Source organism: Stenella coeruleoalba (assembly GCF_951394435.1).
Source record: "Stenella coeruleoalba genome assembly, chromosome: 2".
Taxonomy (NCBI): Eukaryota; Metazoa; Chordata; class Mammalia; order Artiodactyla; family Delphinidae; genus Stenella; species Stenella coeruleoalba.
This window is the reverse complement of record NC_137147.1, coordinates 76,290,364-76,308,732: the sequence shown is the minus strand read 5'-3', so window position 1 is coordinate 76,308,732 and position 18,369 is coordinate 76,290,364. Positions and strand designations below refer to the sequence as shown.

The 18,369-nt window shown below is 35.8% G+C and overlaps 1 protein-coding gene across 7 annotated transcripts in view; it reads right to left on the bottom strand.

The window, feature by feature from the left end:
• KATNBL1 (katanin regulatory subunit B1 like 1) overlaps positions 1-18,369 on the bottom strand; it is a 65,560-nt gene that overhangs the window by 8,216 nt on the left and 38,975 nt on the right. For 6 of the 7 annotated variants that reach the window (XM_079906728.1, XM_079906730.1, XM_079906729.1 and 3 more), the window contains 4 exons: positions 6,262-6,392; positions 5,285-5,325; positions 3,560-3,839; positions 2,340-2,387 (listed from right to left, as the gene is read on the bottom strand). In XM_079906728.1, the coding sequence (XP_079762854.1) occupies positions 2,340-2,387; positions 3,560-3,839; positions 5,285-5,325; positions 6,262-6,378 (486 nt within the window). In that variant the 5' untranslated portion in view covers positions 6,379-6,392. The remainder of the gene's footprint in view (positions 1-2,339; positions 2,388-3,559; positions 3,840-5,284; positions 5,326-6,261; positions 6,393-18,369) is intronic. The other variant, XM_079906733.1, reaches the window with a different exon arrangement.

Here is an 18,369-nt window from a genome sequence, read left to right as displayed (position 1 = left end):
GCATGAGTAGGGAACCACAGAAATTAAGTTTTGTGACAAGTATTTAAATTCATTCATTTTTTTCTGTATAATTAAGGTAATATATTCCTGTTGTAAAAAGTTCAAGTAGCACAAAACTTTATAAAATAAAAAGTGAATATTCTCTACTTGCCCACAAAAACAACTAACATTACTCAGGAGTAATCACAGTTAACAGACTGGTAAGTATCTTTCAAACCACTTTCTAGACAAAGACAAATTAGGTAGATATAAAATTAAAATATTCTAATATCTATATTTTTGAAAACCTTGTTTTTTCACACACATTATGAAGATTTTTCAACGTCAGAACATAGATCAGTCTCATTTTTAAAAAACAATTACATATTCTCCAGTCTTTATGTATCATAATTTTAGATTGATTCTAGTTTTTCCCTATTAAAACTGTGCATCAATGAACATCCTTATGTATATAAATACGTGCACTTGTACAAAACCTTCTGTAGGATTAATTTCAGAACTGGAACAGCTAGATCCAATTTTTTTCAATAACAGATTAAGATATAATTCACATACCCATTTTGAATGTACAATTCAGTAACTTTTAGTATATACATTCACAGAGTTGTGCGAGCACCACCATAATGAATTTTAGAACCTTTTCGTCACTCCCAAAAGAAACTCTGGACTCCACTCTCCCCTCTCTACAGTTCCTCACAACGATTAATCTACTTTCTGTCCCTATGACTTTACCTAATTTGGACGGTTCACATAAATTGAATCATACAATATGTGGCCTTTTTTTGTGTGTGGCTTCTTTCACATAGCATGATGTGTGAAAGATCAAGATTTATATACAGTGTAGCATATTGGTGTTTTACTCCTTTTTAATGATCAAATAATATTCTATTGTATGGAATATGACACTTTATTTACCCATAGTCCATTGATGGACATTTGGATTGTTTCCACTTTTGGCTATTATAAAATGTTATAAGCATCTGTTCATAAATATCTGTGTGGACTTATGTTTTCAATTCTCTGGGTATATACCTAGGAGTGCAACTGTCGGGTGAAAAGGTTATGTATATTTGAACTTTGACAAAATAATATAGCATCACTTTTAAATTTAGGTTTTTAGAGCAGGCACTAGTCAATCAGGAAAAAACGTCTGAAACAACAAAAGAACAATCAATAAACCCATTAGTTGAGGTTAATGCAGGTTTGTGAAAAGTAGTGAAATGGGAGCAAGGTTAAAGGAAGCCCTTGAAAAAATGCCACATTGCGGCACTAATACAAATGTGAAACTGCAGCTTTAAGGCATTTTCACTGAGAATGTTTATTCCCTCAGTTCAACTGAAGAACCAACCTAGGTCCCAATCTAGGCCAGATTTCTGGACTATATAGTCACATGTTCTTTTCCTCCAGGGTATGTAGTTTCTTTGATTTTCTGATCTGTGTCGGCCTCATCACTTCTATAACTACATGAAAGTAGGGGTAGTGTCTGTTTTTCACCCACCAATCCATTTCTCAGAGCCTGCAGAATGCACTGCACAGCAGGGAGCAATCAATAAATATTTGTGAATGACTTAGTATGACAGTGATCCTCTGTAACACTAAGGTTTAGGTACCTGTAGGTATCCTATTCTCCAGGGCTCAAAAAATTCACTATTAAATTCTCCTTGCTCCCTCTTTTCTCACAGATACCATACACACTTCCTTCATCTCTCCTAGCATTACTAACTTTCTATTACTCCAGAATCTTTTCTTTTGGCCTCCCTGAGCAGCTTTCGGGATCTTAGTTCCCTGACCAGGGATCGAACCTAGTCCCACGTCAGTAAAAGCACCAAGTCCTAACCACTGGACCACCAGGGAACTCCCCCAGGATCTTATTTACACAGGAACACTTCCACTGGCAAATGGAATCTTTGCATCATCTCATTATGGTTTTAGTTAATAACACTTTGTTTTCTACCTTTGTTTTGTATCATTTACTTGTAATTATTATCCTACGTATGATGCTCATTTTCATTCATCTACATACTTATGACCATTTAAATATAAAAAGATTCTTTTTTTGCTTGTATGCCACAGAAAATGCTTTTCAAACTGTCATGCCAGATAGAAACAATACTAAGTTTACCAAGTCATAGTTAAAGAAATTAAGGTAATTTAATCAATGTAATGTTATGTATCTATTAATTATATAATATCTTTGTATGGTGACAGATGGTAACTAGACTTATTGTGGTGATCATTTTGAAATGTACAGAAATATCAAATCACTACACTGTGCACCAGGAACTAACATAGTGTTGTAGGTCTATTACACATCAAAACAAACAAATAAACAAACTCACAAAAAAAGAGATCAGATTTGTGGTTACCAGAGGCAGGACGTGGCTTGGCTGAGGGGAAATTGGAGGAAGACAGTCAAAAGGTACAAACTTCTGGCTATAAGATAAATAAGCACTAGGGAGGTAACGTACAACTTGGTAAATATAATTAACACTGCTGTATTTTATATATAAAAGCTGTTAAGAGAGTAAATCCTAAGAGTTCTCATTACAAGGAAAAAATTTTTTTTCCATTTTTAAAATTTTGTATCTATATGTGATGGATGCTCACTAAACTTAATGTGGTAATCATTTCATGATGTAGTTAAGTCAAACCATTATGTGTATACCTTAAACTTTTAAAATGCTGTATGTCAATTATATCTCAATAAAACTGGAAGGGAAAAAATTGTAGAAGTGTTATTTTAATTACATGGAAAAATATTCAAATTTATTAAACATAAAAATCAAATTATCAAACAATATGGAGAAAAAATACACATCAAAACTTTAATACTGTTATTTACAAATGTTGAAATTACAGATAATTTTTTCCTTTGGATTTATTTTCTATAACATATACAATAAACATGTAATAATTATTATTGTAAACTCGTGTTTATAAATTTTAACAAACCATTCTTTCAAATAACCATTAAAAAAATGGTTTTCCTGAGGTATAATTTACATACCATAAAACTCACACATATTTAAAATACATCATTCAATGATTTTTAATAAATCTACGGAGTTGTGCAACCATCATCACAGTCCAGTTTTAGAACATTTCTATCATCCAAAACAATTCCCGTGAACCTGTTCAAACAACTAACTTTGCCTGAGCCAGAAGAACAGCAAAACTAAGCAGGTTTGCCTTAAAAAACTTTCCAATGGCAATTTTGAGAGCCCAGCAAAATGTGCCTGGATAACTGGCTTTCGTGGTTCACTTGTTAGGCAAGATTTCTTCTTTTCCTTTTCTTTAAGTCTCTACTGGCCAACTTTCCATTCTGGATATTTACAGCAGCTTGTTAATCATTTCATTCCATCTCAGATATCATTAACTTGGAAAAATGGAATAAACAACTGATTCAAATTTAATTAATCTAGAAAATTGTCTCAGGGTGTTACAGTCTCTCAAATAGTCTGAATTTAATCAGCAGTGAACTATTTTGCTAGTAGACTATCGCAAAGGAAAAAGCCAGTATTAAAACAGGAATAAAGTTAAGCTTATATAAATGACTTACCTCAGAAAAAAACCCACTATATTTTGATGATGGGCTTTCTGTCTGTGAAGAACCAGAATCACTGGGGCTAACCAGATATGGTCGACTACCCTGCCGCACTTGCTCAGGGAGGCGGCCTGCACAAGCCAGCTCATTCTCTTTATTTGCCATGTCACAGCCCCCGCTGTTGGGGGACTGCTTTTTTCTGTAGCAAGGATTTTGAAAAGGATGATGAACTTTCTTTCTGTGATAGATCACCTTACGTAGTTTATCTGGGCTTTTCACAGCTTGTCCAACTGTTCTGTAAAAAGAATGGATTTTCTTAAATGAAAAAGAACCATATGAAAACCTTTAAAAGTTTTTAAAGAGAAAGATTTAGTAGGCCACATTTTGTGATCACAATCCACTAAAATTAGAAGTAAGCAGAATAATTTTTTAAAATCTTAACTCTTAGATTGAAGAGGAAAATAAAAGGGAAATTATAAACCATCTGGAAAACAATGAAAAGGATGGTACTTTACACCAAAAGAGGAAAAAAAAAAATGAAGAAGCATAATAACTAGATGCTTTTAAAACGAACTACAGGGCATTCAGGGAGTATGAAAATTTTAACAATTTCCATTCACCTAATCTTTTTCTAACAAAGTGATAGAATAAGTGAGCAAGTTCGAATATTTTAATTTGAATCAGGCAAGTCTGAATATATATTTTAATATAAAAGAGAACACTTATTTCGATTAAGCTGAAGTACAGTTAATTTGTTTGAATAAGATAAAATACTACTGAGCACATCTCATGGTTTAGTATAATGGTTCTCAAATGTTTTGACCTCAGGATGCTTTGCACTCCTAAAAATTATTGAGGTCTCAAAAGAATTTTTTTTATGTGGGCAATATCTACTGATATTTGATGAATCAGAAACTAAAACAGAAAATTTGTTAATCAATTTTAAAGATGATAAACTCGGGGGAATTCCTGGTGGTCTAGTGGTTAAGTCTCCACACTTCCACTGCTGAGGGCATGGGTTCAATCCCTGGTCGGGGCTAAGATCCCACATGCCTCAGAGCACAGCCAAAAAAAGAAAAAGAAAAAGATAAACTCATTACATACTACATAGAATATATTTTTTTAAATCCTCTATTTTCCAAAACAAACGAACAAAAAATATAGTGAGAAGAATGGCACTGTTTTGCATTTGTGCAAAATCTCTAATATCTGGTTTAACAGAAGACAGCTGGATCCTCATATCTGCTTCTGCATTCCATATATTGTGATATCAAATATCATGTAGCTGCTGGAAAACTCTACTGTACACTTGTAAGAGAGTGGAAATGAAGAAGGTAAATAATGTCTTAGTATTGTTATGAAGATAGTTTTGACCTCACAAACTCATTGAAAGGCCTTTGGGACCTCCAGGGTCCACAGATCACACACTTTGAGAACCAGTGGTTTAGTAGAAAGCGCCTTTGGAGTTTGGCAGATCTGACAGTAAATGCCGTTTTTACCACCTTCTGGATGTACAATCCTAAAGAAATCACAAGTCTTTAGTTTTACTCATCAACTGTTTGGGGTAATGATACCTATCTAATATTGATATATTTAGCACAGTACCTGGCACAAAGGAGTTGTCTGACAATAAATTAGTATTATTATACTAAAAGACAATACTCCCCCCCCCCCCCCATTTTCACTCTTACCCAGTTTTCAATATTTGCTGTTTCCCACAAACTTTAAAGAAGCTCTTACCTAGTTATGTAAGCAGCCAACTGTTTTGGAGATTTCTTAACCTGAAAAATAAAAGTAGATAGTTGCAGCATATTTAAGTTCCTTAACAAAGCTATGTAAACTTTGTGATTAATGTCAACAAGTCTGAAATTGAACTATTAAATTTTTCAGATTAAAGCTCTTACTGTACTGATGCTGTACTCTCAATCATTGGTTACAACAACACTGTATGTAGGTATTTTTAACAACGCAACATACCCATCTGGCTAGTTTCCACGCTACTAGTCACATATTATATATACAGAGTGCTAAATAAATGAGTTAAATTTTAAGAAATTATATCAGTGCTAATGAGCCTTGCAATGGGTGAACAAAAAGCATCTCTGTGATTCCTCTAAAATTAAATTAAAATATTCAAATTATACTATATCAAAACAATATACCGCCAAAAAGTTTTCAGAGCTTTTGGAATACAGATTTCAATTATTTTATTAATTCTACTTAATTTTGGCAGATTGAGCAGAACTGTCAACCTCCCATTTTTTAAACACTTTAATAACCAGAAGTATCTATAGACTTAGCAGTTTAAATTGTGTCAAACTGAATGACTGTGTCTCCCCAAAATTCCTCTGTTGAAATCCTAACCCCCAGAGTGATGGTATTAGGAAGTAAGGCTTTTGGGAGGTGATAAGGTCATAAAAGTAAAACCCCATGAATAAGATTAGTGTCCTTATAACAGAGAGCCCAGCGAATTCTCTCTCTCTCCCCTTCTGTCATGTGAGGAAGTAGAGAAAAGCTATCTATGAACCAGGAAGTGGGCCCTCACTGGATATCAACTCTGCTAGGGCCTTGATCTTGGACTTCTCAGCCTCCAAAACTGTGAGAAATAAATTTCTGTTGTTTATGAGCCACACAGTCTATGGTATTCTGTTTGTGTAGCAGCCCAAACAGACTGAGATACTGTCTTACCCATTCCTAGAAACCATGGACTTACTTACCTCCTTCATGTTCTTATTAGTGAAATTAGAGACCCTTTTTCTAGGAACATCAATGAAATGATCTTCAATATTATTACAAAAGTTGCGTTTTTTAACATTGTGGGTTTCAGATGCCATAATCTCTTAAATACCTAGACAAAAAATAAAAATAATAAATGGAAAATACAAAAAGCAAATGAGCCTGATCCTTTCCTTAACACACATAAAAATACAACAGCTCTACGCTATATAAAAGAGGCTTACAAGTAAAGCAAAGGACATGTGGGCATACCTCATTTTATTGCACTTCACAGATATTGTGTTTTTTTGTTTTTTTTTTAACAAATTGGAAGTGTGTGGCAACTCTGCATCAAGCAAGTCTATTGGCACCATTTTTCCAACAGCATTTGTTCACTTCATGTCTGTGTCACATTTTGGTAATTCTCACAATATTTCAAACTTCTCCATTATTATATTTGTTATAACGATTTGTGATCAGGGATCTTTGATGTTACTACTGTAGTTGTATTTGAGCACCATGAACCTTGTCCACATAAGATGGTGAACTTAACTGATAAATGTGTGTGTTCTGACTGCTCCACTGACTGGCTATTCCCCGCTCTCTCCCTCTCCTCGGATCTCCCTATTCCCTAAGACACAACAATATTGAAATTAGGTCAATGAATAACCCTACCATGGCCTCTAAGTGTTCAAGTGAAAGGAGCAGTGGCAAGTCTCTCCTTTTAAGTCAAAAGCTAGAAATGATTAAGCGTAGTGAGGAAGGCATGTCAAAAGAGAGAAGGCTTAAATCTAGGCCTCTTGCACCAGTTAGGCAAGTTGTGAACGCAAAGGAAAAGTTCTTGAAGGAAATTAAAAGTGCCATTCCAGTGAACACACGAATGGTAAGGCGAAAAAGCCTCATTGCCGACATGGTGAAAGTTTTAGTGATCTGGATAGAAGATCAAACTAGCCACAACATTCCCTTAAGCCAAAACCTATTCCAGAGCAAGGACCTAACTCTCTTTAATAAAGGTTGAGAGAGGTAAGGAAGCTGCAGAAAAGTTTGAAGCTAAGAGGTTAACTCATGAGGTTTAAGGAAAGAAGCCATTTCTATAACATAAAAGTACAAAGTGAAGCAGCATGTGCTGATGTAGAAGTTGTAGCAAGTTATCCAGAAGATCTAGCTAAGATAATGAATGAAGGTGGCTACACTGAACCACAGATTTTCAATGGAGATGAAACGGCCTTCTGTTGGAAGAAGATGCCATCTGGGACTTTCATAGCTAAGAGAGAAGTCAAAGCTTGGCTTCAAAGCTTCAAAGGACAGTCTAACTCTCTTCTTAGGGCCTAATGTGGCTGATGACTTTAAGTTGAAGCCAGTGATCACTTACCATTCCCCAAATCCTAGGGCCCTTAAGAACTATGATAAATCAACTCTACTTGAACTCTACAATGAAACAAGAAAGCCTGGATGAAAGCATATGTGTTTACAATATGGTTTACTGAAGATTTTAAGCCCACTGTTGAGACCTACTGCTCAGAAAAAAAGATTCCTTGCAAAATATTACTGCTCATTCACAATGCACCTGGTCACCCAAGAGCTCCGATGAAGATGTACAATGAGATTCATGTTGTTTTTATGCCTGCTAACAGAGCATCCATTCTTCAGCCCATGGATCAAGGAGTAATTTTGACTTTCAAGTCTTATTATTTACGAAATATATTTTGTAAGGCTATAGCAGAGTAAATTGAAAAACTTCTGGAACAGATTCAACATTCTAGATGTCATTACAAACATTTGTGACTCATGGGAAAAGGTCAAAATATCAACATTAACAGGATTTTGGAAGAGTTGATTCCAACCCTAATGGATGACTTTGAGGGGTTCAAGACTTCAGTGGAGGAAGTAACTACAGATGTGGTAGAAATAGCAAGAGGACTGGAATTAGAAGTGGAGCTGGAAGATGTAACTGAATTGCTGCAGTTTCATGATAAAACTTTAACAGATGAGGAGCTGCCTTTTCTGGATGAGCAGAGAAGATGGATTCTTGAGATGGAATCCACTCCTGGTGAAGGTGCTGTGAAAACTTTTGAAATGACGAGAAAGAATTTATATAGAATATTGCCAAACTCAGTTGATAAAGCAGCGGCAGGGTTTGAGAGGACTGACTCCAATTTTGAAAGAAGTTCTGCAGTGGGTAAAGTGCTATCAAACAGCACTTAATGCTACAGAGAAATCATTTGTGAAAGGAAGAGTCAATTGACGCAGCAAACTTCACTGCTGTCTTATTTTAAGAAACTGCCATAGCCACCCCAACTTCAGCAACCACCACCCTGATCAGTCAGCAGCCATCGACACTGAGGCAAGACCTTCCATCAGCAAAAAGATTACGACTTGTTGAAGGCTCAGATGATGGCTAGCAATTTTTAGCAATAAAGTATTTTTAAATTAAGGTATGTACATTTGTTTAAACATAATGCTACTGCACACCTAATAAACTACACACAGTATAGTGTAAACATAACTTTTATATGCAATGGGAAACCAAAAAATTTGTGTGACTTGCTTTATTAAGGTGGTCTGAAACCAAACCTGCAATATCTCTGAGGTATGAATGTAGTTCTAAGTTATACATTTTTTAAAAGCCTTAAACATAGAGGAAGCACAAGGCAGGGGATTCCAGTAAAGTTCTTTCTGTTCTCATTCTTAAGTTGCAACCAGTTACAATAATATGGCATGTACTTTTTGCCAACACAACATGTCAATCTCCCCATTTTCCATATCACTAGCCATATATTATTAAAGTTTATGAAATCAGGTCTAATAGTAGTGGTATCTTGAAATTCAAATGCACGGAAGCCTAAATTTTTGGAAGCAAATCACTGGGTCGTATACAACCATAAGCAGCCAGGGGAACCAAAATCAGACTATATATATCTGACTTGTTTTATGCCCAACCTTTAAATTTTTCTTTCATTCGTGCAGCTAGCTTTCTTCCATCTTTGAAAAATATAACCCACATTCTTTTGCTCCTCCAATTATATCCAAAGGGCAGAAAATAGATGCTGTGACTTCATTTATGTAACAGAGGATGTTAGTGACTTTCCCACTTGCACTCAGGTTTCACATAGCAAATTTACTTCAGGTCATGCCCTGAAAACCAAGTTTCTCCCTCATTCTTTTTTTTTTTTTTTTTTTTCGGTACGCGGGCCTCTCACTGTTGTGGCCTCTCCCGTTGCGGAGCACAGGCTCCAGACGCGCAGGCCCAGCGGCCATGGCTCACGGGCCCAGCTGCTCCGCGCCATGTGGGATCTTCCTGGACCGGGGCACGAACCTGTGTCCCCTGCATCGGCAGGCGGACTCTCAACCACTGCACCACCAGGGAAGCCCTCCCTCATTCTTGTTTTAAACATTTATTGAGCATTCATTATATGCCAGGCCCTGGAGTTAATGTAGATGACGGACAGCGATCCTGTTCTAAAGAATCATTTAGGAAGCTTTCTGAAAATACATCTTTCTGGGCCCTAATTTCAGACTATAACTCAGCAGGTATCAGGAAAAAAGCCCAAAACAATTATATTTTTAAAAAGCCCCACAGGTATTTTTATCATTAAAAAAAATTTTTTATTGAAGTACAGTTGATTTATCATGTGGTGGCAATCTCTGCTGTGCAGCAAACTGACTCAGTTACACACATAGAGACATTCTTTTTTAATATTCTTTTCCATTATGGTTTATCACAGGATATTGAGTATAGTTCCCTGTGCTACACATTAGGACCTTGTGGTTTATCCATTCTAAATGTAATAGTTTGTATCTACCAACACCAAACTCCCAGTCCATCCCTCTCCCTCCCTCTCCCTCCCTGCCCGTCCCCACAGGTTTTTCTGATACACATTCTTAGTAAAAAAAAAAAAAAAATCTGTCTTAGAGAATTTTCCAAAAATATACACGAACACAGGAAATTCTGCAATCAATTTCAGGGTATTTTACGATTTCTTGCGGCTAATTCAGGGACAGCCCATCCACTTGTGCCCCCAGGTTACTAAACCTCTAGGATGAGACTTTTAAAAAAGTAAATAAATAATTGCAGTAATACAATAAGCACTCTGACAGAGGGGCACCCATGCAAGTCAGCAAATCTCCACTGAGGAAAAGTCTTCTAGGGCAAATAGCACATTGAGAAAATAGCATGTGTAGAACTGAAAGGCATGAAGCAACATGATTTGCCTGGCAATGTGTTAAGTAGATGCATGTGACTAGAGCTTAGGCTGGGGGTGTGCTGCAGCAGAGTGAGAAATGAGGCTGGAGAGATAGGCAGAAGCTAGATCATAAAGGGTTCTGTGCACAAGGTAAGCTTTTTTGTTTGTTTGTTTTGTCTTTGAAAGAAAGGGGGACTTTTAGTTAAAGATAATGGACTAAACACGTGCAATTACTTTTACCTTTCCCTGAAACCCTATTGCAATGACAGTAAAGAAGATTTTAAAGGCATAAACCCCATAAGGGCAAAGAATAGAAGATGAGGCAATGGCAACAACATTTTGGAAACTGCAAAGCGTAAGTGGTAAATGACTTAGCAGATCTGAGAAAGCAAAATCCTAAAGCATCAGTGAGGAAAGGTGAAAAGCAGAATCCCCCAAAGGTTCAGAAATTGGCAATACTAAGGACCTCAAAAAGTGGGATAAAGGTGGGCTTAAGAACAAGTACAATGAATGAATGTCCATTTAAGACACAGTTAAGAGTCCTAGATCCCCTTCCCCATTTCAGTAAAAAACTGGAGTTTTATTGTATGGAAAATCTAAAACAGAGTCCTTGGGATGGGAAACACCAGGCACAAATGTGGGTGAGAGGAACATATTCTAAACAGGGCGATCAAGTGAAAGTTTACATACTAAATGTTAAGACCTCTAACCTTCTTTCTACCACATGCCTCACAGAGGCTTGTAGCCAGGCTTAAATACTCCAGGGAAAGAGTACTGAAGATGCTTCTTTGGGAACTCTGATCAGTCCCAGAGGAAAACACACACACACACACACACACACACACACTCCTAAAAATACTGACATCAGTGATGGTCAAAGTCCCCAAAGAACTTTTTATATCTTGATTATGGTAGTAGTTACCTGTCAAAACTCTAATAGCATGATTTTTTTTTTTTTGCATGTAAACATCTCAATAAACCCAACTTTCAAAAAATCCTCTAGAGATAAGAACAAATTGCATCCATGAAACACAAATGAGAAAAAAACAAGCTGACAAAGACTCTTGGAAATTAAAAATAGGATGTAATAAGATAGCAGAAAAACTCAATAGAAGTTGGAAAAGAAGTTGAGGGTATCTCCTAGAACGTAGGGTAAAAAGATTTTTTAAAAGAACCTGGATTGGTTTATAGAGACCAACATTCAAATAAACAGAATTTCAGAAAGAGTACAGAAAAAAACAAGAAAGCAAAGAATTAAAAACTGTTCACGGTTGAAGGCCATGAATTCCCAAAGTGAAAGGGCACATTGAGGGTCAGCACTGCAGATGAAAATAGACCTACAAGGCACATTGTCATATTTCAGAGCACCAGAGAAGCCAGAGAAGGGGAAAACATACAATAAACAAATAAACAAACTCCCCCTAAAATCCAAACTAAGTCACATACAAATGATAAAGGCATAGAACAATGCCTTCAAAATTCTTAGGAAACTTGAAATTTTATATCCAGACTAGTCACCACCTGAGTGCAAGTGTAGGAAAAAAAATCTTCAGAAATTCAAAGTTCCAAAAAAAATTCTTCATGCAGCAATCTGAGAAATAATAAAAATGAGAAATACAAGAAATGGAGAGCCAACAAGAGAAATGAGAAGGGAATTCTCATGATGGTTATGAACAAAGATCCCAGGATGATGGCTGTGCACCAGGAGTACATGACAACAATTGGAGCGGGATAACAGACTGAAGGGAGAAGTCATCACATAAATGAAATTGAGTTATAATACCTGGGGCTCATTAGAGAGGAGATGGAGAGAACTGAGGGAGTCACAAGGCAGTGGTACATGTTTCAAGTGACAAAAGAAAAGAACTGTCAGCCCAGAATCTCCTATGTGGAGGAAATATCCTTCAGGAATGAAGGAGAAACCAAGACATTCTCAAATAAAAGGAAATTAAAGAAGGAATATTAGAACATCAAGGAGACAAAAAGAAAACTATAAGGTAAATTATGTTTGAAGCAAAAATTATAACACTATCTGATGTGGTTCAAAGTATATGTAGAAGAATGTTTAAGACAACTATGTTGTAAGTGCGGAAGGGCAAAGGGATATATAAAGGGAGGTAAAGTTTCCACACTTTACTCAAACTTGTAAAATGATGCCATCAGTAGACTGTGATAAATTATAGATGTGTAACATAATACCTAGAACCATTGCTAGAAGCTATTGCTACTGTTTTATTAAGAAACATAGTAAAAACTACTATAGATAAATTGAGATGTAATGTTTAAAATGTGTACAAATAACTCATAGGAAGGCAAGAAAAAAGAAACAAAAAAATGGAGAGAACATAAAACAAAAAATAAAATGGCAGAAACATATCAATAATTACATTATATATGAATGCTCTAAACATATCAGTTAAAAAACAGAGATTGGCAGAGTACATTAAGAAACATGACCTAACAATATTCTGTCTATAAGAAATTCATTTCAAATATAATGATAAAGGAAAGTAGAACATAGAAGAAAGATCCTAATAGATCTTTAAAAGTTCTCATCACAGGAGAAAAAAGAAAGTAGTAAAAGGAAGAAAAAGATGTATCATGCAAATATTAATTTAAAAGAGCCAGGACTTCCCTGGTGGCACAGTGGTTAAGAATCCACCTGCCAATGCAGGGGACACGGGTTTGAGCCCTGGTCTGGGAAGATCCCACATGCCGCAGAGCAACTAAGCCCCTGCGCCACAACTACTAAGCCTACACTCTAGAGCCCACGAGCCACAACTACTGAGCCCTCGTGCCACAACTACTGAAGCCTGCACACGTAGAGCCTGTGCTCCACAACAAGAGAAGCTACGGCAATGAGAAGCCCACGTACTGCAACAAAGAGTAGCCCCTGCTCACCACAACTAGAGAAAGCCCATGTGCAGTGACGAAGACCCAATGCAGCCAAAAATAAATAAATAAAATTTATAAAAAAATAAAAATAAAAGGGTCAAACCATCAAGAAAACATAGCAATCTTAAATATGTACACACCAAACAACACAGGTGAAAAATACATGAAGCAAAAACTGACAAGGCTGGAAGTTATAATTTGAAATTGGCAAGAAATAGCAAAATTCCTCTGTTAAAATGCACTATGCTTGCAAGTTTATAAGTTTGAAAAATAAAGAAAAAAGAAGAAAGGTAAATGAAAACACCAAGAATAATTAATTTTATGATTTCATATCAAAAGGCACATAGTTGTAATTTGCTATTAAATTAGCATAATTTTTTATTGTCACTTTGTTTTGCTACTATGTAAGTTAATCAGCTTACATAATCATAGAATCAGAGATATTTGAAATGGAAAACATAATTAGTAAAATAATTCATTAGTACCTTACATTCCAAGGTCTCAAAACTGTTTACCAGTCCTCCTTAACCAGTATAGAATATTCTGGTCACCAACACAGGGGCTCCTAAAATTAGGCAAATGTCTTCCTTTTGGACTCTGAAATAAGTTTATTTCGGCTAAACTACAGGTAAAAACATGGAGCCAGAGGATGGGACCAGCTTTAAAGTCAGCCTAGAAACATAGAAGTGATAAGCTGGAGCAGCAGTTCTCAAACTTTAGCATCGGAATCATTTGTGGACCTCCCTATGATACAGATAGTTGGGCCCCATCCCCTGAAAGACTGAAGTGGGGCGTGAGACTCTGCATTTCTAACAGGCACTTGGGTGATGCTCATGCTGCTGGTCTGAAGACCTCACCTGGGAACTACTGAATTAGAGTTCTCTCTGAAAGTTTCTCATTAAATACTGTAGTGCTCATTGTTTTAAAGTTGTCCAGATTTCCATTCATTAAAGCCAGTTCCATCCACCGTATTCTCTTGTTTATTTTATATACATAATGTACTTACAAAGAAAGGATAGGATCTCACCTACAGTCAACTCTCAACTGTATGTAGTTGATCAATCTTACAGATCTTCTGGGGTAAAAATTTCATTGAGATCTAATTTTATTTCTCCCTCACCTTTCTCCTAGCCTTATTTCTAGACTAGAATGTAAATTAATTTTATTTCAGGATAAAATCAACAAGGTTGGTCAGATAATCTGTTTGAAGGAATACATATGAATGAAATACTGTTTTGGTTCATCTGTGATGTTGCTGCTTTCCCTTGGTGATCCAGTGGGGAATGTTCTTAATCAGTTCTGTCTTTGGGTCCACTATTACTTCTCTGGAGTGGCACCCTCTTTAAATTCCCCTTTTGAAAATACAGACATTTGGTACCTGGAACTAAAGTCTATACATATGGCTAAAGAGTATTCTAAATCCAAATTCATACAATTTCATCATAACTTCTAAAATAAGGGGGTAAAAATTAGTGTAATGTAGCACTATGGTAGTAACTTAGAGTGGTTCCAAAGATAAGAAAAGCTTCCAAATTCTTTTAAGAAGCCAGTATACCAGTGTTATTAAAATATAATAAAGATTGCACAATAAAACCATGGACCAATTTTACTGATGAATATTAATGCAAAAGCCCAGATAACACCATACTGTTGGTGAGAATGTAAGAGGATCCAGTCACCTTGGAGAACAGTTTGGCAGCTCCTCAAAAGTTTAAAAAGAGTTACCATATGACCATATACATCCAAAAGAAATAAAACTTGTCACAAAGACTTGTACACAAATGTTCATAGCAGCAGCATTATTCGTAAGAGCTAAAAATTGGAAACTATCCAAACATCCATCAACTGATGAATGGATAAAATGCGGTAAATAAATAAAATCCATACAATGGAATATCATCCAGCCATAAAAATGAATTTTTGTCCTGATATATGGTCAATCATAGATGAACCTCAAAACACTATGTTAAGTGAAAGAAAAGAAGCCAGAAATGAAAGATCACATACTGTATGATTCTATTTATATGAAATGTTCAGAATAAGCATATCTTTAGAGACAGAAAGTCAATTAGTGGTTGTCCAGCAGTGCTATAATGGGTATGGGGTTTCTTTCGGGAGGTGATGAAAATGCTCTAAAATTGATTATGATGGCTGCAGAACTCTGTGAATATACTAAAGGTCATTGAATTATATACTTTAAGTGGGTGAAGTATGGTATGTGAATTAGAGCTCAATAAAGTTTAATTATTAAAAAAAACCTGACATGGCTGAAAGGAGAAACAGACAAATCCACAATAATCTTGGAGACTTCAATAACCCCTCTCAACATCTGATAGGACAAATAGACAGAAATGCAGCAAAGTTATAACATCATCAACCAATAGGATCAAATCAATATTTATAGAACACTCCACCAACAACAGCAGAATAATTATTTTCAAATGCCACAGAACATATACCAAGATAGGCTATATCTTAGGCTATAAAACAAACCACAACAATTTGAAATAATTGAAATGATGCTCAGTATTGGTAATTATTAGAGAAATGCAAATCAAAACTACAATGAGGTATCACCTCACACCAGTCAGAATGGCCATCATCAAAAAGTCTACAAATAATAAACGCTGGAGAGGGTGTGGAGAAAAGGGAACCCTCTGATACTGTTGGTGGGAATGTAAATTGGTGCAGACACTATCTAGAACAGTATGGAGGTTTCTTAAAACACTAAAAATAGTGTTATCATATGATCCTGCAATCCCACTCCTGGGCATGTATCTAGAGAAAACTACAATTTGAAAAGGTACATGCATCCCAATGTTCATTGCAGCACTATTTACAATAACCAAGACATGGAAGCAACCTAAATGTTCATTGACAGAGGAATGGATAAAGAAGATGTGGGATATTTATTCAATGGAATATTACTCAGCCGTAAAAAAGAATGAAACAATGCCATTTGCAGCAACATGGATGGACCTAGAAATTATCATACTAAGTGAAGTAAGTCAGACAAAGACAAATATCACATGATATCACTTATATGTGGAATCTAAAAAAAAAAGATACAAATGAACTTATATACAAAACAGAAATAGACCTATAGACATAAAAGACTTATGGTTACCAAAGGGGGAAGTGGGGGAAGGGATAAATTAGGAGTTTGAGATTAATATATACATATTACTATATATAAAACGGATAACCAACAAGGACCTACTGTATAGCACAGGGAACTATACTCAGTATTTTGTAATAACCTGTAAGGGAAAACAATCTGAAAAAAAAATTGATATATATGTATGTATAATGGAAACACTTTGCTGTACACCTGAAACTAACACAATATTATAAATCAACTATACTTCAATAAAAATATATATAAACACATCAAACTCCAAGATGCCAAAAAAAATAAAATAAAATAAAAAATAGGGCTTCCCTGGTGGCACAGTAGTTGAGAATCTGCCTGCCAATGCAGGGGACACGGGTTTGAGCCCTGGTCTGGGAAGATTCCACATGCCGCGGAGCAACTGGGCCCGTGAGCCACAACTACTGAGCCTGCGCGTCTGGAGCCTGTGCTCCGCAACAAGAGAGGCCGCGATAGTGAGAGGCCCGCGCACCGCGATGAAGAGGGGCCCCTGCTTGCCACAACTAGAGAAAGCCCTCGCACAGAAACGAAGACCCAACACAATCATAAATAAATAAATAAATAAATTTAAATCATATGGGCTTCTAAGAAGACCTCTGCTTAAAAAAATAAATTAAAAAAAAATAAGCGAAATCATATAGAGCATGTTCTCCAACTACAAAGAAATCAAACTAAAAATCAATAAAAGAAAAATAACAGGAAAATCTCCAAACGCCTAGTAACCAAACAGTGCACTTCTAAAAAGTTCATGGGTTAAAGAGGAAGTCTCAAGGGAAATCAATAAAATACACTGTGCAAAATGAAAATGGAAATTTAACATATTAAAATTTGTGGAACACAGCTAAAACAGTGCTCAGGGAAATTTTTAGCACTAAAATGCATAAAAAGGAAAAGTCTCAAATCAATAACCTAAGCTTCCACATCAAGAACCTAGAAAAAGAAGAGCAAAATAAACCCAAAGCAAGCAGAGGAAGGAAATAATAAATAATAGAAATCAATAAAACCGAAAACAGAAAGACAACAGAAAAAATTAACAAGACAAAGAACTAGTTCATTGAAAGGTCAAAAAAATTTTCAAACCTCCAGGGAAACTGACAAAGGAAAAAAAACAAATTACCAATACCAGGAATGAAAAGGAGATATCACTATAGATGCTACAGACATTGAAAGGATAAGAAAATACCACAACCAACTCTACAAACATAAATTTGACAAGTTAAAAGAAGTAGGCCAATTCCTCAAGAAACACCACAACTCACTCAATATGAAGTAAGCAACTTGAATAGCCCTGTAATTATTAAGGAAACAATTCATAATTTTAAAACTCCCCAACTAGAAATCTCCAAGCCTGGATGATTTTAATGGAAAATTCAACCAAATGTTTAAGACTGAACACCAATTCTACACAACCTTTTCAAGAAAACAGAAGAGCAAGGAAGACTTCCCGATTCAATTTATGAAGCTAATATGTATTATCCTGATGCAAAAATATGACAAAAAAGCACAAAAAAGGGAAAACTACAAACCAATATCTCTCAAGGCTGTAAATAAAAACTCTTAACAAAATATCAGCTAATGGAATTCACAATACAAAAAAGAATTATACACCACAATCAAGTGGCATTTGTCCCAGGGACACGCTTGTTCAATATTTGAAAATCAATCCATGTAACCCATGATATTAACAAGCTAAAGAAGAAAAGTCATATGATCATTATCAATTGATGCCATAAAAGTATTTGACAAAACTCAACACCCATTCATGATAAATACTCTCATTAAAATAATAATAGAGGAGGGCTTCCCTGGTGGTGCAGTGGTTGAGAGTCCGCCTGCCCATGCAGGGGACACGGGTTCGTGCCCCGGTCTGGGAAGATCCC